General features: G+C 42.5%; 2 protein-coding genes across 5 annotated transcripts in view; both read left to right on the top strand.

The window, feature by feature from the left end:
• The window catches only part of COL8A1 (collagen type VIII alpha 1 chain), a 154,982-nt gene extending 148,432 nt beyond the window's left edge, over positions 1-6,550 (top strand). For 2 of the 4 annotated variants that reach the window (XM_032630264.1, XM_032630265.1), the window contains one exon: positions 1,945-6,550. In XM_032630264.1, the coding sequence (XP_032486155.1) occupies positions 1,945-3,851 (1,907 nt within the window). In that variant the 3' untranslated portion in view covers positions 3,852-6,550. Of the gene's footprint in view, positions 1-1,941 lie in introns of all 4 variants that reach the window. The other 2 variants (XM_032630263.1, XM_032630262.1) reach the window with 1 other exon arrangement.
• Positions 6,551-20,690: 14,140 nt separating this feature from the next.
• CMSS1 (cms1 ribosomal small subunit homolog) overlaps positions 20,691-23,507 on the top strand; it is a 397,814-nt gene continuing 394,997 nt past the window's right edge. Inside the window, exon 1 of the mRNA XM_032629472.1 lies at positions 20,691-20,866. Within this exon, the coding sequence (XP_032485363.1) occupies positions 20,803-20,866 (64 nt within the window). The 5' untranslated portion in view covers positions 20,691-20,802. The remainder of the gene's footprint in view (positions 20,867-23,507) is intronic.

The following is a 23,507-nucleotide window of genomic DNA, read 5'->3' as shown; positions in this document are numbered from 1 at the left end:
TAGCAATTCCCTTTGAGGCGGTGGAGGCCATTCCCACTGGTCCCTGCAAAAGCAGGAAGCTCTGCTTTTGGGGAACTACTGGATTTGGTACTACTAATAGGCCTGAGTGCCTAGAGGCCAGAAAGGAGAGAAACCTAGTCATTTAACCTCTTTGAAACTACTTTTCTTCATTTGTAAAGTAGGATTATTGAGAGAGTCTATGACATAAGGTAAGTACTAAATAAATGCTAAAGTACCATAAAAACTTTGAGTTGCTGCAGTTGGTCATTCAACAAAACCTAAGGAAGAACAGAATATACTCCAGGCACGTGCTAGACATTAGGGATTCCTGATGAATGTGATGTGACCCTGCCCCAGATGCTCGCTTGACAAAGGAGCTACACAGTTCCTGCTTAGCAAGAGCACACCCTAATTGTACAGTAGTAATCCTATTAGCATAAAAGAAGTATTTCCAGTTTTCTTCCCTTTAGGAGCTGATATTCCACTTAGGGGATTATCTCAGTCATTTGTTTTCCTTCCTTTCTTGAATGGCCTGCCTGGATTTTGAAACTTCCTGTACTTATTCAGATGGGTACCAGATTGCAACTGAGGAATTTGGAAAATACATGAGTTCTGTGGTTCTATTTTGTTCCCTGACAGTAGCTCAGTGAAAAATACAATGGTCAGGATTAAGATGCAACTAACGGTTAATATACGACTTTGGGACCATCAATTTCATTTTTTTATGTTATTCCTTACTCTCAGTAGCATGAGAGGTCCAGAGTTGTGTTTCTCTGCAAGGCATAGCATAATCAATATAATTACATGTGTTTTGTATTTCGATAACAATTCGAGAAAGCATACGCCTTTCACATCTATTTTCTAATCTTGTAGTGTGGGTGTATTATTCTTGCTGTACAGACAGGCAAGCAGGGATGCTGATGGCTTAAGTGACCCAGTCAAGATCTCATTTCAAGGCCAGAAAGAGAAGCTGAGCTTCCTGCTAATCCCAGTTTAACTCCTTTTCCGCACTGTTTATCATCCTAAAATACCTTATTCACTACTCCTGTTTAAAAACCAAATTTGCAAGTGAGAAGTAACTTATTAAATTGAAGAATTAATATTTGAGGCTTAGGAAATCCTACAGCATATTAAAGAAATTAAACACATCGATTTGACTTTAGAGGACAGATTTTAAGATGTTATTAAACCACATACAAAATAAAAATAAAATGCTTCTATTCTTCCCTGAGTCTACATGATAATGACGGTCATCCTCTACATCATAGTATATTTCAGCACAAGAGGAAATATTATTTTTCCATATATTATATTTAAAATTCAAGGACATAGAAAAATAGAGTATAACATTAAATAGGGAAAAAATAAAAATGACTCCAACATTGTTTGAAATACACACACACACACACACACACACATATATACATACATATGTACATATATAGAGAACACATGAGATGGAAATACAGATAAATGTCAAGCGATTATCTCTGAGTAGTGGGCTTATAGGCAACTTTGATTTTTCTTTGTCCTTCTTTGAACTCTTTATAGTGAATACACCATAATATCTCCAAGTTTATACTAGGAAGAATGTTTCTTCATTACTTTTTAGCTGTTTTACTTAACTAATGCTGATAAAAGCAGCCACAGATATCAGTTCCCAGAACAGTATCTCAAATATGACAAAGAAATTATCAGCCTGATTGTCCAGTAAGTACTGATAATACAGTCCTGGAACACGAGCACATTATTCCTAGTCTTTCCTCTTGATAAGTAATAGGCAAATGTGTCAGAAGTAAATAATGATCGAAGTGAGGGATGATCAATATTAATCTCTCTCTCTCTCTCTCTCTCTCTCTCTCTCTCTCTCTCTCTCACTCTCTCACTCTCTCACTCTCCCTCCCTCCCTCCCTCCTTCTCTCTCTCTCCCCCCTCTCCCAGCAGAAATACCATTAGCCAGTTTACGGGGGGAGCAAGGTCCCCGTGGAGAGCCTGGCCCAAGAGGACCACCTGGGCCCCCTGGCTTACCAGGTCAAGGGATACCTGGAATCAAAGGAAAACCAGGGCCACAGGGATATCCAGGAATTGGAAAGCCAGGTATGCCTGGAATGCCAGGAAAGCCAGGAGCCATGGGAATGCCTGGGGCCAAAGGTGAAATTGGACCCAAAGGGGAGATCGGACCCATGGGGATCCCAGGACCGCAAGGACCTCCAGGGCCTCACGGACTTCCTGGCATTGGGAAGCCAGGTGGGCCAGGGTTACCAGGGCAACCAGGTACCAAAGGTGAGCGAGGACCCAAAGGACCACCAGGACCTCCCGGCCTTCAGGGTCCTAAAGGAGAGAAGGGCTTCGGGATGCCAGGTCTGCCAGGCCTGAAGGGTCCTCCAGGGATGCATGGCCCTCCCGGCCCTGTCGGACTTCCAGGAGTGGGCAAACCAGGAGTGACAGGCTTCCCTGGGCCCCAGGGCCCCCTGGGAAAGCCAGGCCCTCCAGGCGAACCTGGGCCACAAGGCCCTATAGGGGTCCCAGGGTTTCAAGGACCTCCTGGGATGCCTGGAATTGGAAAACCAGGCCAGGATGGGATCCCTGGGCAGCCAGGATTTCCAGGTGGCAAAGGGGAACAAGGACTGCCAGGACTGCCAGGACCCCCAGGCCCTCCAGGGATCGGGAAACCCGGCTTCCCAGGCCCCAAAGGCGACAGGGGCATAGTGGGTCTTCCTGGGGCTCTGGGACCAAGAGGGGAGAGAGGACCAGCAGGTGCCCCTGGATTGGGGGGCCCACCAGGAGAGCCAGGCCTGCCTGGAATCCCAGGTCCCATGGGCCCTCCAGGGGCTATCGGTTTCCCCGGACCCAAAGGAGAAGGTGGGGCTGTGGGACCACAGGGGCCACTAGGTCCCAAGGGTGAGCCAGGGCTTCAAGGCTTCCCAGGAAAGCCAGGTTTCCTTGGTGAAGCTGGGCCCCCCGGCATGAGGGGTTTGCCAGGTCCCATAGGGCCCAAGGGGGAAGCTGGGTATAAAGGTTTGCCAGGGCTCCCTGGTGCCCCAGGGCTGCTTGGACAGAAGGGAGAGCCAGGAATCCCAGGGGAACAGGGCTTACAGGGCCCCCCAGGTATCCCAGGGATTGCAGGCCCGAGTGGCCCCATTGGACCGCCTGGAATTCCTGGCCCCAAAGGGGAACCGGGTCTCCCAGGGCCACCTGGGTTCCCTGGAGTAGGGAAGCCCGGAGTAGCAGGACTTCATGGCGCCCCAGGGAAGCCTGGTGCCCTTGGTCCCCAAGGCCAGCCTGGCCTTCCAGGGCCCCCAGGCCCTCCAGGGCCCCCGGGACTCCCAGCTGTGATGCCCCCGACACCACCACCCCATGGAGAGTATCTACCCGATATGGGGCTGGGAATTGACGGAGTGAAACCCCCCCACGCCTATGGGGCTAAGAAAGGCAAGAACGGAGGGCCAGCCTATGAGATGCCTGCATTTACCGCTGAGCTGACTGCGCCTTTCCCACCTGTGGGGGCCCCAGTGAAGTTTGACAAACTGCTCTATAACGGCAGACAGAACTACAACCCGCAGACGGGCATCTTCACCTGTGAGGTCCCTGGGGTCTACTACTTTGCATACCACGTTCACTGCAAGGGGGGCAACGTGTGGGTTGCTCTGTTCAAGAACAACGAGCCCATGATGTACACGTATGACGAGTACAAGAAGGGCTTCCTGGACCAGGCGTCCGGGAGCGCGGTGCTGCTGCTCCGGCCCGGAGACCGGGTGTTCCTCCAGATGCCCTCTGAACAGGCTGCGGGACTGTATGCTGGGCAGTATGTCCATTCCTCTTTTTCAGGGTATTTATTGTATCCCATGTAAGAAAGAAAAAAAAGAGAGAAATTTAATAGAAGAAAAGAAAAGGATGCACCAAAAAATCCAAATGGGAAACATAATTGCTTCAAAACATTTATATAGTTGGAAAGTTATATTTAAGTGAAAGTCTGAACCATCGTGTACAAATAAAAACTAAGATGCATGTTTAGTGCTCTGCACAGCAGCTTGTGATTGAAAATGATGGGATAGATTTATGTATCAAGTACTGACACTTGTGTTGTACCCACTGGAATCGTATTAGCTGTTTATGTTATGTGCTTCCATGATAACCTGCTTATTCAGATCAAAGTATTTCAGTATGAAAGAGCATAGCTAATGAAAGTCACTCGCTCATACTGTTTACTTTAAAATATTTATAAATATGGCTTAAAGAAACGTCAATGATAACAATTACATACCGTATTTACTTGCATAATTTCCTCTGTATTTGTGCAGATACTTTGCCATGGGATGTGGGAGAGCTCTGCAGTGCTTTTCCCCAGTGAGGCGTGGACAGAGAACCAGGGTAGAGCTTTACTCCAAGGGATGTTTCTCCCCTGTCGGAGGCTGTGTCTTTCACAACAAGAGTTCTACTCAGAATTGTGTGTCTAGTGTCCCTAGAAGAACAACTGTAGTGTATTTACTCGTGCCTTCTGTGTGCCTAGCACTGGATGAGACACTTCTGTGGGGCCTAAGACAGTGCCCCGTAGGGAGCTAACAAACCAGCTGGGAGACATGAGTAGGAAGTAACTCATTTATTCCTCACGGGTTCTTTTTGCTTGTTGTTTTTTTTTTCCTGTGATTTTTTTTTTCTTTCTTGTTGTCTCCATGTAATTTCCATTATGACCCAACTAATATAAACACTTGGAAGTCATAAGAAAAAAAGTAACCCTCTCCCCTCATAACTTTCCAGTTTTGCGGAATGTTCATTATAAATAGCAGTTATTAATTGTGTTTACATGCGTATAATAATCCCCCTCCTTCGCCTACACACACAAATGGCTACAACGAGGTTTCACCCACAAAGGGGATATCAGTACTTTTTAGTAGCTACTGAATTTCAAAGAAATTTCCCTGTGTAGTACACATACAAATCGGTGTGTCATCTGAAGTTCCAAAGTGAATTTCCTAAATCCAAGCCGTCCTTTGATTGGGGAAAGAGGGGGGGAGTTTCAGAATTACATAGGAAAATAAATTGTTTTGAAAAAATAATTTCTGAAGTTTTAAATTAAAAAATAGATGTATTACTTCCTGCTGTAGGTACTAAAAATGCAGGAAGCAACCTGTGGAAGAGCCACCTGGAATGTCAGAGGGCAATGACAGCCCATGCTTTTTATGTCACCCCACAAGTACAGGAGTCAATACAAATTTAAAGAGAAAAGTAAATTTTTTTCCAGGTTTTCATTTAGGTACATACTAATTGCTTTGCACATTCAAATCTGGTCTCGAAACACAGACAAAGCATTTCAAGTTGGCTATGAGTCTGCTGCTGACACTATAAGCCACTGGGGGGAATAATGTGGGGCTATGGTGGTGGAGTCTTGTATCTACTCCTCAAAGTTAAGAGTGTTGAAATGAGGGGATAGGTACAGATGGGAAGATACACAAATAAATACGGTATAAACACACATGGAATCGTGTCTATGTCAAATCTGAATCATTTTAACCATCAAGAATATTCTCCTCAGCCTAATATCTGTCTTTTCCCTATATGGTATACAAGCACCATTTCTTCTCAATTTCTTAAAAAGAGAAATGAGTTCATTACCACGTGGTTTCTTACTCACGGCTAATTATATGACAAACTTTTCCCATCAAAAACATATCCCACCCAACCTTCATTTTCAAAGCAGACAGCATTTATGTGGCCAAATATCCTTTGGGTTGGTCTTGAGGATGCTGGTTTTGGGCCGATGGCTATGAGAGCCACATGGATCCACTGGGCTCTGTCTGCTGAAAAGCTGCATTGAAATGGCTTGGAGGCAAGTCAGATCAGCTGATTTATAAAACTGTATTTATCTGTACATGTATGGGCTTTTTATTTCCACCAAGAGAGAAAGTAGCTTAGTCAAAACCAAATTTCACTTTTCAAATACCTTCCAACTTATTTATTGGTTGTTACTCAATTGCATGTGTGTGTGCGTGTGTGCGCGTGCATGCACGCATGTGTGTATTATCAGGCATATGCTTCTAACTTTCAGACAGTGGAGGAGAAAAATCTATGCCGGATACTGTATATTCTACAATGGTGCTAATCTCAGAGCTAAATGAATTACTCCATTTAATTTAAAAAGAGTTTTAAATAATTATCTATGTATCTTTGTTTCCCTTTTGAATGTTGCACATCATGTTAACACATTTAGTGTAAAAGCAGATGAAACAACCACATGTTCTAAAGTCTAGGGATAGTGCTACAATCCCTATTTAATTCAAAATTAACTAGAACTTTTCCATGTGAAATGGACCAAACTGACAATATTGTTATTTAAATACAGAGTTTTAATGCAGGATGACATCCCACAGGGGAAAAGAATGTCTGTAGTGGGTGACTGTTCTCAAATATTTTACAGAATACCATGAATGGTGAACAGACTGGTAACTGAGTTTCCATGATAGATTTGAGACATGTCAATAGCAAATCATTTTTGTATTTAAATTTTTGTACTGATTTGAAAAAAAAGTCTTATTAAATACCTTTAAAAGTATGTTTCTCATCTTGTTCATATCACTCAGCTGACACTGTTTGAACTTCGTAACTGTTTATCCCCCAACGTGTTAATTAGCTGCTGACACAGAGACCTAACATAATCCTAGCTTAACGGGGACAATTCTTTCTCTTTGACATAACAGCTGCAAGCATAAGCAGGCTGGGGCTCATGTGGCAGCCCCAGTCAGGGTCCCAGGTTCCTTCTATCTTGTTGCTCTTCCACCGAGAGGGCGTGGCCCGCATCTCCAGGGTCCAGGAGAGCTAACCACCACAGGCACAATCCAGTCAGTGGGAAGGAAGAAAAATCAGGAAGGGGAGAGCATGCTTCCTTCTTAAAGAACTCAACCTAGTGGTTGCTTAGATCACCCTCCCACATACCATGCTCTGAATTTAGTCACACTGGCACAACCAGCTGCAAGGGAGTGTGGGAAATGGAATATTTACTGCAGGCAAGCACATGTCCAGCTAAAAATCAGAGGTTCTATTAATACAGAAGAAAGGAGAACAGATATTAGGGAACAATTAGCTGCTGCATCTGTCACATCCAACCTAAAAGGATAAACTGCTACAAATCTCTTTTCTCCCACAAAAAAAACTAATCTTCATGTACTCAATTCTGTTACAGTTTGCCACACCAGAGCCAAAATTTTTGAGGGGAGATAGTGATGAGTGGAGCTTCAGAGCAGAAACAGACCTGTTTCAACAACCTAAGGGTCTTAATAAGCATCACTGATAAGGAAAGAATTCTTTTGTGATGACTTATCAAGCTCAGAATGATCACAGCTTATCATGTCTAGACTATCATAAAGGGATTACTCAAATTCAACAAGCAACTATGTAGCACCAGTCTGTGGCTGGTTAACTCACTTGTTTAAATGCATCAATCTGGAAATTCAAGGCCATAGCTTCCATTCCCACATAGCCCAACTAGTTCTATTTCATTCCACAGCCTAAGGCTCTTCCATAACATGGACCAGTCATCTCATGTGCACACAGTGTTGGTCACAAAAGTAAATGGAAGGATAGATACAAGTAACAGAGGCAAGGAGGAATAATAAATGGTTGGAATTTAGAATGCCGGACAAGCAGGGCAAATCCATCGTTACAATAGGTCTATAGTATCCCTTTACATTAAAACAAAACAAAAAGTAGCCCCTACTTTGCACCTGATATTACTAGGCAATGTGAGGGGCACATAAGCAATAGAAAACATGACCATTCTTTTTAAAAGTATCTTTTGTTTAGAGGACATGAAGATGTTTGTTAAACAAGTTGACATCCAGGTGATATACAAACAAGGGTGGTATGAAGCCAACTGGATGCATACGTGCTAGCAAAGTTCAGAAAGAGAAAGGCCATTCCATGCTGCTCCCTTCATGGGAATGCCTTCTCTGACCTACCTGCTCGATAATCCCTCCCCACCCCTCAGGACACAGCACAAGCATCACCTCTCCTTCCCTACTGCTCAGATTTAGTCACTACCCTGCCTTGTACAATCTTCTGTCCCTTTACTTTTCCTGCTTTATAACTGAACTGTTTGTCTGTCTCCCCTATTGATAGAGTGTAAGCCTCTTGAGAGCAGGCACCTGTTTCATCTTTGCATCCACAGCTCATCACAGAGCGCTGGTCCAGCTCCAGGGTGGAGGGAAGAATGAATCTTGCAGGGTTGCTGTGGGAGCTAGTGCTAAACTCGATGTGAGGTGTGACTGAATCCAGCTCTGGTATTCCAAGATTATACAGAAGATTATATGTCCCAAGATTATTTAGAAGTCTACTGTGGGATAAAAGCTAATCTCAGGTAGTTTTTTGGAGAAGACGACTTTTAAAGAAATCATCTTTAATTTGACAGAATTTGGATGAATGGAGCATAGGGCAGTGTGTGTGTGTGTGTGTGTGTGTGTGTGTGTCTGTGTGTGTGTGTATAAGAGAGAGAGAGAGAGTCAGAAGGGGCGGCGGGGGTGGAGTGGGGTGGGCAGAGATAAGGGAAATGACCTGACTGGTTCAGAAGAACTACTCAAAAACTAGTAAAGGAAACATTTAATAACCAAAGAAGGATCAAGTGATGTAGGGCTTTACATATAGGGAAGATACATTTATACTTTATCTAATATGCAATAAGAAGACATTGTAGGTCCTTAAACAGGAAAATGGTATGAACATAAGTATTTTAGAAAAGTTACTTTGATGATTCTATGGAGAATGTATGATACAAGTAGCAAAACCAATGAGGAGATCAGAACAGCTTTAATCCAGGAATGGGGTGATGGGTTGATGGTCCAGGGAGCCTAACCAAGTCTAAAGAGTGAGAGTCACATGTCAGGTGAGGTGTTAGGGTTTAAGGACTGCATAACAATGGAGCTATCTCAAGGGCTAGGAAACGGAATGAAGAACTGAAAACTGAAGAGACAGTTGAAAGACAGAACTGACCCTGGAGACAATCCCAGGATGCCCTTATGAGGGAGAAGGAAGCTTGACTTGAAGGTGGTTTCCTCACTGATACGCTTGGAAAACAGGGTCGGCTCCACTGATAGAAATAGGCAGTCCTCCAGTGGAGCCTGCTCCAGGCAGGGAAAGAAGAGACGCTTGGTTTATACATAGACTTGTGGGATCTGCCTGTGCACCAGACACGCATTTGCTGGGCAGATGAGGGTAAAGCCATGAGCCTGGAGAGAGACCTGGTGGCCTATTATAATAAGAAGGAGAGGAAAGGCACTCAAAGTCAGTGGCACCATTTGCAGACAAAAATGATTAGAGTGCTTTAAAATCTCCTCCCTTACTTGCTCCAGGAATTTATTTAACAGATCCTTTCATCACAGATATAGCAAAGGGAAATGGCATCCCAATCCACATGGAATTACAGTGAACTCCAAATACGCAGAGCCAATAAAAAGTGTAAATCAATCATGTTTTCCTATATTTCAAAAAAGTTTTCTCCTTAATGGTCCTTGTGACTCTAAAATGAAAATATCATGCTCATTCCATATCATGAAAAAGAAAAATATCTATGTTGTAGCCTTAGGGTTATCTTTCTTCTAGCAAAGAGTTACACAGAATTTCTGATGCTTTCATTTTCAAAACCAATATTTGTAGCAGGATCAACTTTATGCTCAAATATGTTATTCTTTATGATGTCAAATAGATGTTAATGATTTTTATTATTAGAAAAATATTTTTTGCTAATTCCTGGAGATAAGTACATTGGACTTTCAATTTAAAAAGTGGGGCACATCATCCCATTTTAACAAATTATTCAGAAGTTTCTCATGTGTGTTACTGAAACACAGAACCATCTAACTGAATTTTCCTTTGAGGCATCCAGAACCTTTCTAGAGGTTTTTTTCCTTTGCTATCTTAATGCAAGTAAAAATAGATTTTTATTAGATTCAAAAGCACTTCTAAATTAAAGTTTATGATTCCTGTGGAGACCTACAATTCACATGCTTTGTTAAAACCACCAAGACCTAAAAATTAATTTTATAATGAGCATGGCCAAGTCAGTTCTCATCTAACAAGTGAGTGGCTGGCAGCAACATTCACATCTGCTCTTCATTTGTGGGTGACAGACACAATGGGGAAAGCTGATGGAACGCTTCCCAGGTTCCAACTGCCTACTAGTAAGAGCTGCCTTTCCTCACCAAGGCCAATGCTGTCCTTGTCATTTGTTCTGCCAAACCAGAGTCATCAATATAGAACATGTTAGGAGAGGGCTCTGAGGCCAGGCTCAGAGAACCAATCTCAGCTCCTCTATTTAACAGCTGTGATATCTTGAATCAATTATTTAACGTCTCTAAACTTCAGCTTTTGCACCTGTAAAACAGTAGGTGATAATAGTAACTATCTTCTACATTTGGGAGGGTGGGTGAAGTTGTAGAGTGTGTTATGGAGGGGCAACAACTGCTACTATTTACTGAGTGACAACCATGTACCAAAATGCTTTAACTGTTTTTATGTATTAACTTAGTTACTCCTTATAATGACTCTTATTATTAGCTCCATATTACAGCTGAGGCAAAGTAACTTGTCCAAGATCTAATAATGACAATGCCAAGATTTTAACCCACACATCTGGCTCCACAGTCCATGCTCTGAGCTATTACACCATACTGCCTAAAGGCAGGAGATAAAAGTTCTCGGCTGCCTGAGGAGCAAACAACTGCCAGTGAAGGTTTAGAATAGTAGCTTACCTCAAAAGAGAGAGAGATGACCTCAGTTATTTCTTAGTTACTGTCCTTACCAGAGACAAGGAAACAGCCAGCTATCAAAAGACTATATACTGACAGATGTCATGGTGACATCCTTACCCCTTAGGAGATATGAAGGCAGTTGGCTTTAAAAACTGAAGGGACGGGCTTCCCTGGTGGCGCAGTGGTTGGGAATCCGCCTGCCAATGTGGGGGACACGGGTTCGGGCCCTGGTCTGGGAAGATCCCACATGCTGCGGAGCAGCTGAGTCCGTACGCCACAACTGCTGAGCCTGTGCTCTAGAGCCCGTGTGCCACAGCTACTGAGGACCGTGTGCCTAGAGCCCGTGCTACGCAGCAGGAGGGGCCATCGCGATGGGAGGCCCGTGCACTGCAGCAAAGGGTGGCCCCCGCTCGCCGCAACTGGAGAAAGCCCGTGCACAGCAACAAAAGACCCAACACAGCCTAAATAAATAAATAATAAAATAAATAAATTTATAAAAAAAAAAACGGAAGGGACCACCTCACACCTATTAGGATGGCTACTATGAAACAACACAGAACAGTACAATACAAAACATAACAAGTGTTGGTGAGGATATGGAGAAATTGGAACCCTTGTGCACTGCTGGGGGGAAAGTAAAATTGGGCAGCAGCTATGGAAAACAGTATGGAGGCTCCTCGAAAAATGAAAAATAAAATTACTGTGTGACCCAACATTTCCAGTTCTGAGTATATACCTAAAAGAACTGAAAGCAGGGATGCAAACAGTTATTTGTACATTCCTGTTCATAGCAACATTATTCACGATATCTAAAATGTGGAAGCAACCCAAATGTCCTTTGATGGATGAATGGATAAACAAAATGTGGTATATACATACAATGGAATATTATTCAGCCTTCAAAAAAGAAGGAAATTATGCTACACACTACAACATGGATGATCCTGGAGGGCATTATGCTAAGAGAAATAAGCCAATAACAAAAGGACAAATATTGTATGATTCCACTTATATGAGACACCTAGAGAAGTCAAATTCATAGAAAACAGAAGGGTGATTTCCAGGTGCTGGGTGCAGGGGGAGGAAGGGATGAGGAATTATTGCTCAACGGGTATAGGGTTTGATTTGCAAGATGAAAAGAGTTCTGGACATAGATGGTGGTGATGGTTGCAAAGTAATGAGAATGTACTTAATGCCACTGAACTGTACACTTACAAATGGTTAAGATGGTAAACTTTATGTTTTGTGTATTTTACTGTAATTTATAAAAATAATCTAAAAAATAAAAAAACTAGAGGGAAAATATCTGTTAACAGGACCAACCCATGATGTAGGACGTAACTCAAAATGACCTCCGGCAGCCGCCCTTACTCCACGTTCACCAGTGTTCACCAAATGGGTAAGGAGTCTAAGCCGTACCACAGCAGTGGTCCAGAAACTGCAAGTCTCCCAGCCTCTCCCAGGGAAGTTCTGCAGACCACTGTGGGGCTGCCACCTACTGCACCTCCTCTACTTCAGTGGATATGACCTTCTAGGGAGCTTAAGACCCAGCTGCTTGAGGCAGACAGTCCACCTTCACCTAGTGACTCCAAAGGACAAACTAGAATGAGTTTCCTTTCTTCTTCAAGGCTAAACATGCAATCGCCATATCAATTTTCTGGTTCCAAAGGTGAAGTTAAATATCAGGTGTTTCTTCTTCTAAATGATCTTTAGAGCTCGTACGTATTCAAGATTTGAACTTTTTTTTAAAGTAAGTTTTACTTTAGCCACCTGACCTCACCAGGCCCTGTGGGAAGAAAGATGGAAAATTCACTGCAACTCTAGGCAGGGTACCCCGCGGCCCACAGGAGACAGGAAGTAAGCATGGCTTCTAAAACTTGCAGGTTCCCAAAGAACAAGTTCTCCCTCTTGTGGCCAGAGGAGAAACAACAGCTTCACAAGCAGGTTTTTTTCTTACGTGAGAAAAGTGGGTCAGGAATTCACTTCTGAGGATAGAGCGTGGATGGTTTGTCTCTGCTCCACGACGTCTAGGGCTACAACTGGAGGAGAATCAACACCTGGGGCCTGTAATCATCTGGAAGCATCTTCATTTATGGGTCTGCCTGTTGATGCTGGCTGTCAGCAGGGACCTCAGCTGAGCTGTGGGCCAGTATACCTACATATGTCCTTTTCACATGGTTCCTCTGTGTGGCCTACCTTGGGCTTTCTCATTGTATCACACCTGGATTCCAAGTGAGCATCCCAAGGGAGCAAGGTGGAAATGCATAGAATTTTTAAGATTGCGCCTCAGAGGTCACAGAATATCCTTCCTACCATATTCTATCAGCGGAGGTGACAAATGCTTGCCCAGATTCACAGAGAGGGAAGCAGACCCCACCACACAACAGAAGGAGTGTCAAGGTCACATTGTAAGAAGAGTATGTGGGACGGGAGACATTTGTGGCCATCTCTGAAAAACACAACCTGCAATATGTCTACCTGGATATTCAGGGTCTCATCCATAGTGCATACTCACTAGCGCACCTGGACATGGGACACGAAGATCCACACACTTTTGCTCACTCCCTAGTTCCCTGCAAATGCTTCTTCCCAGATCTCTTTGCTATTGAACTCTAAATATTATATCTTCCAGGCCCTTGACCCACTCAACCACACAATTCACTACTACTCAAGACTCTGTATTTATCCTTAGCTCAGACTATTTCTCTCTCCATTCGAAGGAGATAATTAAATGTACATCTTGAAGCTCTGCCCACTAGAAGGATTCTCCTCACACTGTCCTCTAGGGCCCCCCCCCGAGTGGGACTGTAGTGCAGTAGCAGTCCATTTTCAGCTCTACTAACATATCAAGCCTGAACCAGTCATGAATATTTCCTCTAACGTCATCAGCTGGTCACAGGGAACACCTCATGAAGCCATAGGTGTGAGTGAGGAATACAAGACACAGAGATCTTTACCTCCTGTTCATGTAAATTACTTATGACTTCTGGACCTGCTTAGATGTGATCCCATATATATCATTTCTATTTTTCAGTGGGTTGCTGCTGTGGGCACCCAACCTTACAAAACCCAGGTCTAAAAGGGCAGCTCTGATAATATAATCATTTGATGCTCCATTGTCAAATGCTCAGTTTCTGCTAGAACTTAGTATCATGCCAGTAGCTGCTTTTTGAATGGTTCGGCTACTGAAGGTATGGCCTTACTCTAAAACCCTAGGAATTTCTGAAGGTCATGGTGAACAATAATAAGCAACGAAAAGACTTGGGTCAAAGGAAATTTGTGAATTATTCTCAAAGTACAATTTCTGGCCTGACACTTTTCAAGAAGCAATCTCATCACCACACCCTTTGCCCTGGGTTTATTAAACAGCCATTTCAAAAAGCAAAATAAATAAATAAACAAAACCCTATGAGTTTGTGCTGTGATTCCCCTTTCAGGTCCAGCCAGACTCCACACAGCATCATCAACTCTCACCTAGCACCTTGGAATCTGCCACGTCATTATGAACTAAGGGGAAGAGCAGGTTGTGTCATAGCCTGGACCCACTACCAAGGCTTCTCTTCTTTTGACCCTACTCAAAACTGGCAGCCTTTTGACTCAACTGATAAGTGACTTAGAGCAGTATTTCTAAGTGTGGCATAGGCTAGCTGTAAAATCTAAACAGGTGCACCAAATACTGTTCTCTATTTCTTGCATAGGTAGTAGGTGGTAGGAGATGAAAGATGCAATAACTTTTCCTTTCCCTTGAAGGGGATACCAGGCATGCCTCATATATCCAGACTTCTAAAAACATGATCAGTGTTGCAGGGCCCTGAATATTTATGATTTATCTCTCACACTTTGGCATGTATGTATTTTCCTAGGGCATCCACAGTACTGGCCATTTCCTGCTCCCCAGATCCAATTAATACTATATCACCAATAAAATGGTTTAAAGTGATGTTTTGAGGAAGAGTTCAAATAATCATAGTCCTTATGAACTATATTATGACAAATATCAGGACAGTTAACCAGCCTTGAGAGTGTTCATAGGAAAATATTCACAACTTTGAGTGAATATGAACTCAATTTTTCCCAAGTGAAGGCAAACTGCTTTTGATATTTTTTCCTGATAGGAATCAAATACAACACATTTGCCAAAGCAAGTGCTAGAGGCTGTGTTGATTGGTTCAACCAAACATATAACACCTGGTACATCCTCTATGCTTAAAGATACCATGTGATTAAATTTACAGCAGTCCATCATTTGCCATGGTCCATCTGGCTTTGGAGGACCATACTAGTAAACCAAACCTCTTGCAGCCTTTAAGTCTTTTAGGTTGGCATTAATCTCTGCAACTTCACTAGAATGAGATAGTGCTTCTAATTTACTATCTTTGAAAGGACTGGGGAAAGGGAAGGCACTTTCAGGGGCTTCCACATGACCCTTCCTACCTTAACGGTTCTTACTTTATTGGTCAGAGGATCAATGTGATGGTCCTACCAGCTGCTAAGTACATCCATCTCAATTACGCACTCAGCAACTGGAGATATGACCATAAGTTGATGAACCCATTGAAGCCACCATGAAACAGATTTAGGCCAGGACTCTGTCACCTGGCCCCTGTATGCCCCACTCTAACGGGGGTTATGGTGGCAGTTTGGATTCCCTGTGTCAATGTAGTTACCCTGTATCCAACAGCCCTTGAAAGAGCTAGGTATTTCCCATTTCTACAGTGGACAATTACTCTGAAAAATGGCCATAGTTTCCTTTGGAAAAGGTATGAGTACATATTGTATATACTGGTTGTGTTGCAGAGAACTTCTCAGGGGGATCCAGATTCCCTTTAATCAATGGATTCTTGAGTTTGAGAATTGGCTGATATCTGGAAACATGTCCAAAGATCATGCTTTTCCATTTTGGCAGTTAAAAATCTGCCTTCTGCTTACCAGCTCTTGATTTTGTTGTTGTTGCTATATAAGTCAATCAATACCCTCATTAGCTTTCTATCTTGCCCCTAGGAACTCACGGTCTGTGGAACACCACACATCCCCTACATTTCAAGGATCCCTGACCACTGATTAAATTCACTTTGCTTCTGATGGTTCAGTGCTGCCAACTGCTTTCACTATTCTGGAATTCTGTCATATTCACGGACACTCGGGCATCTCCTACTGTCACCTCTGGCCTACACAGGACAGTCACCATTGAGTCTCTCAACTAAGTCAGTGCCCACACACTACTGCAATCTTATGGTGAAAGAATTGTCCTCTGGGCCCTCCCAGGGAAGAGAGTCAGCTGGTAGGTTCTCTGGTCTCACATAATAAATCCATTCTAAAGTCCACCACTGAGTCTCCCGACCCTTTCCTTAATAATCTGCCAAGGCAGTCCCTATGTTTCCATCTCATTTACTATAGGTTACCATTTGTCTAAGTTTTAAGATGCCATCCCCACAGGATGTTAGGACTTCACAGGACATTAAATCATTGGCCACTGGGGAGTGTCTCCACATCAATAACCTCTCTCCTACCCAGCTTCACACACTGCTGGTCCAATACTCTCAAGATCCATTACCTTAAGAAATTCGTGGTTCCTGCTGAATATATCATATATATATATATATATACACACACACACATACACACACATACAGATATATGTGTATATCTACATACATACATATATATATAATATATATATATACCTGTAGTCTTTCTTGTAAATAAATAATTTTCTCCTATAATAGGGGCTGTACTTTCCACTCTGTCTATGCTGAGAACTAACTCTAGTTATTGGTGAAGAAGCAATGAGAGGAGGTGAGGGCTCAAATATCATCTTGTGAGGCAACTGACTACAGTGAGGCCTTGAATGGTCTCCAGGTAATACGAGGCTATTTTCCTCCAGCAAGGGAGAAAGGGCCAGTTCTGTCAGCCCAGAAGGCTCAAGAATCTGGAAGTTCAGGAACCTCAAGGACATCTACCCAAATGTCTCCATCTCAGTCTCAGTCTCTCCTTCCCTTTGAGGACTTGACTTGACCATAGGTAACATATCGGTCTGTGCAGTCAATCTCTTTGTAGCTCTGCTACCCTTTTGATCAAATTTTGACCTGAATTTATAGCACAGTATGGACTCTGGTTGCAGAAGGGCCTCTTTTAAGCACTGCTAGGAAGGACTTCTGGTTTTCTCAGCATATTTGGAATTGATAATAACCAGCCAACTCCACAATCTTTAAAATTACAATTGCCCCATATCTTTCAAGTGTTAAAGCTATTGCACAAGCCAGCATTTCCCCTTCCACCTGTACGTCATTCTAATCTACCACAGGTGAGTGATTGTGTTTTAGTTATTGTTATGTTACAGTACACCAGAAGTTTTTACCATTCTTCTTATCACTACCAATTATGTCCTTGTTACCATCTGATCAGTGAGTAAATTGATTTCCAAGTTTTATCTTGAGGGTCTGCTTTCTAGGGTATTTCCAGTACCAACTCTTAATTTAGGTTGCTTCTAAAGCAGACCTTGAGACTAGGACTTGGGTGCAGGTATATTATTTGGGAGGTGATCTCAGGAAGCACAAGTGAGAGACTGGGGAAAGGAGACATGAAAAACAGAAAAGGCAATAAAGTGTCCATCTGGGGACCCTTTAAAAAACTGTGTGAAACATATTTCAGAATTGTGCCACCAAAGGACAGAGAATCTGGAGCATTATCTACTAACACCTGTTCCCTTTTGGTTGAGGGTTGCCCTTGGGAGCATTAACTGCATTGATTCTTGGGCTGAGCAAGCTCCCATGGTGCCAGAGAAGAAGACGGTAGGGGTGCTCAGGGAGGGAAGTTGTCAGCATGATGGAAATAGTCTACCACAGCTACAAAGAAGCTCAGATATGGGCCAAGGGAAAATGGAGCAGGGCATCAATAGTATTGCTTCAAAGTCATAATGGAAGAAGACGACAGTATGACTAAAAGGGCATTGTCTCTGCCCCCTGGCTCCTGACGCAGAACTCCTAAATTCCTTGGAATTTCCTGAGTGGTAGGAGTGTTTTTTTCTAATAAGGTGTCACTTGGTGGGCTTCTGGACAGGGGCTGGTCACCAGAAACACCAAGCCATGATTAAAAGCTTGGAACTTTCAGCTCACTCCCCATCCTCCAAGAAGGGCAGAGGGGCTGGAGACAGATAATGATGAATCATGCCTATATATTGAAGCCTCCATAAAAATTCCAAAAGTATAGGGTTCAGAGAGCTTCCAGGCTGGTGAACAGATCCATATGCCAGGAATGCCACACTCCAACTCCATGGAAACAGAAGTTCCTGTGATTGGGACCCTTCTGTACCTTACTCTATGCATCTCTTCATCTTGCTGTTCATCTGTATTCTTTATATAATAAACTGGTAAATATAAGTATTTCTCTGAGTTCTATAAACTATTCTAGTAAACGACTGAACCCAAGGAGGGAGTTCATGAGAACCTCTGATTTATAGCTGGTAGGTCAGAAGCATAGGTGACAACTGGGGACTTGTGACCGGCATCTGAGGTGGTTGGAATCCAGGGCCAATAGGAAGACTGATCCTGGGATAAGATCAGGACAGTGGGAAAGTGAACTCACATGGGAAAGTAGTAAGACTGGCAGCTTTGAATGTCATTTGAGATAAAGGGTCATTATTTGGAATTCTTAATGAGTTCTTAATGAATAGCACTTACTTTAATGAAAATTTCTCTTTTGTGTAAATGAATCTTTTATATTTTAAATTATACAAATAACGTGTTATTTGATACCACAAAAATATATGTAACATACCTATAAGTTATAAAGCATAGTACTTAAATGCACATCCACTCTATCTGAATTAGAACTTTGCCAATAATTTACATTTACCTTTGTGCTTCCTAATCCCATCTCCCTGACCACTCCCCTCCCCCACCAATCCATATCCTTTTTTTTTTTTTTTTTTGCCTCACCACACTGTGAGGCTTGTGAGACTCTAGTTCCCCGACCAGGGTTGAACCTGGGCCCTCCACAGTGAGAGCATGGAGACCTAATCACTGGACCACCAGGGAATTCCCCCATCCTGAATTTCGTGCTTACCAGTCTCTTACCTTAAAATCACATATGAATTTTTTTGCCTGAATTTTTTTTAGTTTTCTTTGTATCTGAACTTTACAAAATGGTATCTGAGACTTGGCTTTTTTATTTTTATTTTTTGCTTGGCTTTTTAAAATTAACCATTATATTTCCAAAGTATATCCATGTCATTATTTATGTATGTTCATTCATTTACTCTGCTTAATTGTGCAGTTATATTGTAATTTAGTTATCCATTTTCCTATATAAAACATTTGGGTTGTTTCCAAATTTTTGCTATTATTAACAGTGCTGCTGTGAATATTCTTTTATAATTTCCTGGTACACATATGCAAGAGTTTCCCAAATGTATATAGTTAGGAGTGGAAATTGCTGGATCATAAGGTGTGTATGTTGACCTTTACAAGATTTTGCCATATTGCTTTTCTAAGTGGTTATACCAATTTACACTCACAGCAATAATGTTTAAGAGTTCCTACTGACACACATATTCTCCAGAATTTGGTACGGCCAGACTTCTTAATTTTGTCAATTTACTGAATGAAAAACAGTATCTCATTGTAGTCTTTTTTGTATTTCTCAGATTAATAATGAGACAGAACATCTTTTCATATGCTTATTGGTCATGGCACTTCCTCCCCCTCATTGGTATTTCTTATCTAACTTTTCAGTCAACCACCATAATTTCTGCCATCTACATTTCCTCATGAAAGACACATTACTTTCAATGATTACAGATTATTTTACATTTGGCATATTTATATAGCTAATATCTTCCCTTTTAGAGCGTTTAGGACATACTGATAAAGTCTTATCAGTAATGCATTTATAAGCCACCTATTAGTTGGGTGGGTTTTGGATAATTTTCACATTTGGCTAATCTTATCCTCATCAGATTAAGAGTCCCGGTTGTTTCTGAGAATGTATCGTCATCATTAGTTTAGACCTTCATCCTTACAAGTTGTAGCTCCTCTACTTGAGCTGGTGAAATCTGGAAGGCGGGGTCGTATCCTACTCATCTTTAAGCCAGTATTCCAATTACAGTGACAGGCACATCACGTGTATTTAATGCATTTTCGTATGATTTTCACCTCATGACTCTCCTGAAAAGTATGGTCCACACACTTAGTTTACAGCTGGCCCCAGCCCTCGTTTACAGCTGGCCCCAGCCCTCGGCGCCCAGCGGGTTTTCCCTGCCCACCTCTGCCACTTGAGGGAGTGAGACAAGCACCGTAGGTCGCTTACCTATACTTGGGCAGCAACGGGCTCCCTTCTTTTTCCCTTGTTTCACAAAACCAGGTGTGTGTGTGTGGCGGGGGGGCGCAGTCGAAGAGAGTGCGGGGAAGTCGACTATAAACTCTCCGTACTTCTCGGGTCTGTCCGTTGGCAAGCCCTTCTGGACCAGTCAACATTTACTTTCCTCATATCGTATAAAAAGAGCAGTACCCTCATCTACAAGAAAGGTCCAAAATTCATGGTCATGACTTGTGCACGTCTTTTTATAGAGCAAACTGTAAAAACACACCGACGCCCAAACACTAACACACAGACGAAAACACACCCACGTGCTACGGTCTTCTCCCGCGACTCAAGGCCTTTGAAACTGAACAGAGGAAAACTGTCTTAGCATTTGGTCTCCCACTTTCGACAATATCTATTCGGCAAAAATAAAACCTAAACAAAATGTTTTAAAGGTAGCACTTAAAAAAATGATACACTCTTTCTGCTTACGTGTCTTCCTTTCTTTCGGCTTTTGTGGGGTTTACTTTAAGTCTCCAGACTGATCCTGCCCATCCGCACTGATGTAGAAACTGCGAACAGTTAGACGCAGCTACCGGGGAGGCAAGGCGGAAGTTATGACGTCATCGCCGCGGGGCGGAGGCGACAGTGTCTGAGGAGAGGCTGAGCGTGCTGCGACGCCGGCAGCCCTGCTCTGAAGCAGCGCAAGTCACGGCCAGTGCCCGCTCCTCCCTGGTGGTCGGGCCACGTCGAGTCCCGCGTGGAGATGGCGGACGATCTTGGAGACGAGTGGTGGAAGACCCAGCCGGCAGGAGCAGCCAGCAGCCCAGGTACCGACTCTGCCCGCGCTCCTGCGGGTCCTCCCCCACCCCACAGCCTTCCGTGCGCCTCAGCCCGGGCCGGCGCTGCCTCTGGCCGTCGCCGCTCTCTGCCCCGCGGTAGTGCACACCGCCGTGGGGTGCACGCGAGCGTCGCGGAGCAAGTGAAGCAAGAGATATACTAACACGTGAAACAGACAAGTGTGACAGTAACTCATACCTGCCCTCTAGTCAGGAAGGACCCTTTTCCAAGCTGTTTTTTGTTTGTCCTTATTTCTTAACAGATAAGACAGTTTTCGCGGAGACAGGGAGTTTGGGCTTAGCGGTTAAGGGTTAACTCCTGGGTTAGGTTCAGACTGCTTCTGTTCAAATCGCGACTCCAGCCTTTTAATACTGTTTAGCCTCCTTTTCCTCATCTGTAAAATAAGCGTAATAATGCCAATTTCATAAGATTGTCGTGAAGATAATACAAATGATGCACTTTAGCACAGTGCTTGGTACATAATATGTGAGCAGTAAATAAAAGCTTTAGTTTTTCTTGCTGTCGTTAGCAGCAGCAGCAGCATATCATTATCATATCGTTTGGACTTTTAGAGCCTGAAGGAGACTTGGAGATCCGCTTGGATTCACCCATTTGACAGATGAGGAACATGAAACCTAAAGATATCAAATAACATGACAAGTTCACATAGCTAGTTGGTGTCAGAAACGAGAGTAGAATTCAGTTAACACAGTTCAGACAATGTTTATTATGCTACGTGTACCTACTGCCAATGCAGTGAATATTTTATCCTTGAGTAGATAGTGTTAAATAACTCCTCACCACAGGCTGGCCTTGAACTTTTCAAGTCTCATGGCTTAATATACAATTGTTTTTTTTAAAATCATTCTTCAGAATCTGCCTCTCTTCTTTACTAGATTCTAAGATTTTTTTATGGTAAAACCAAAGCCTGATTCATGTCTGTAGAGTCCACAGGACCCTGCACATGATTGACAGTTGATACATATTTGCTGCAATCATTAGTATTGAAATGTAAGTTGAGAAATAGCCATTGAAAACAACGAACATTGTTTCAATGCTGTACTACAGCATTGTTTCCAGAAGGGCAGGCTTCAGATACAGAGCAGATGGCATTTTTCAAAAGGTTGCCAGTATAATACTTCATTGATTAAACTTCTGACTCTTTTGAGGCTTTGTTTTTAGCAAATGTATGCTTGTGCTTGAAGGCACAAATACCTTTTTTTGCAGGCTGTGGTATTTCACGTTTCCTTTAATAGCCCCTGCCCCCCATAACTGAGGTGTTAAAAACTATATTTTATGGTATGATTCAAGGATAAACGCCAATTAAGAAACAGTCAAAAATTTTTGGAGTGGTGAAGGGGATCTTAATTCTTGGTTCTAGTCCTCTTTCTTGCCCTCACCAGCTATGTGTCTCTCAAGTTAGTCACCCTTTGGAAACAAAGAAATTAACATGTATTGAGTATCTACTATGTGCCAGATGTTTTCGTAAATATGAATTCATTTAATCTTCATAACATTCTTAAAGGGTAAGCGTTTTAATTTAATCTTCATAACATGCCTAAAAAGTAAGCATTACCTTCATATTTAAATGAGAAGCAGAAAAGTTAATTGTTCTTAGGAACACACAGCAAGGGAGAGATCTGAGAAGAGGTTAGTCAAGAGCACCTGACTTTCAAAGTCACACTTTTCCCACTATTACTGTGTGGCTTCTCTGGTCCTCAGTGTCATAGTCTGTGAAGTGAGGGATCCTTAGAGATCATCTTTTTAAGGGTTTTACCAACCAAGAGTTTTAAACGTTGAATCTAGTTAGAACTATAAAGTGCTACAGCCTCTTTCATCTAAGTTGCCAGGATTCCCATCAAGATATGTTGGAGTCCCTAGGATCACCCCACTTCTTAGGTTCCTTCTAGCTGTAAGATTGAGGTTTGAAAATTGCTAACATTAAATTTATCAATGGCCTTTGCTTTGTTAACTGCTTTGAAGATAGGTGAGTGTATAAGCTTCCTTGAGATCTGCTTGATTGATTATTTACCAGTGATTTGTTTAAATAATCTGAATAATGTTTCTAATTCAGAAGAAATCACAGCTGCACCAATTCAGGTTTTCTGATCCTACCTATGTTAATAGAGAAAGATCAGCCTAAAATATGTGAATTATATATTGTTTTGAAAGTCAGAGGAGAAATAGTGCCTTAAGTTAGAGAAAGGAAAGATAGTTGTAGTAATGCCTTTACTCCTGTCGTGTGTTACGCTACTTGCCTATAAAAGTAAACATCTTTCCTTATTACCTGTTTCCAGTTAGTGCTTATGGTGGTGAGGTGATGGAGCATTTAGTCTATTATTCAGCAGTCTATATCTATCTACAACAAAGGCTTAACATCTGTGGTTATGAATTCTTGTGCACATTTTCTAAGAGTAAACTGTACAAACACAGAGATGCCCAAACACCGACACACACTGTGTATGATATTTATCCAGCTCTCTATCTATCTATTGTCAAGGAATTGAACTATGTTTTTGCGGTTTTCATGACTTCTTAGATGAGGTATGTAACTCAGAGACCCTTACTAAAGCTCTCGATCTACATATGACCCTTTTTGCATATATCTTATGGCTTTTCAAAACCTGTCGT

This window comes from Phocoena sinus, chromosome 4 (assembly GCF_008692025.1).
Source record: "Phocoena sinus isolate mPhoSin1 chromosome 4, mPhoSin1.pri, whole genome shotgun sequence".
Classification (NCBI taxonomy): domain Eukaryota; kingdom Metazoa; phylum Chordata; class Mammalia; order Artiodactyla; family Phocoenidae; genus Phocoena; species Phocoena sinus.
Note: the sequence above shows the minus strand (reverse complement) of the source record. Positions and strands in the feature narration are given on the sequence as shown.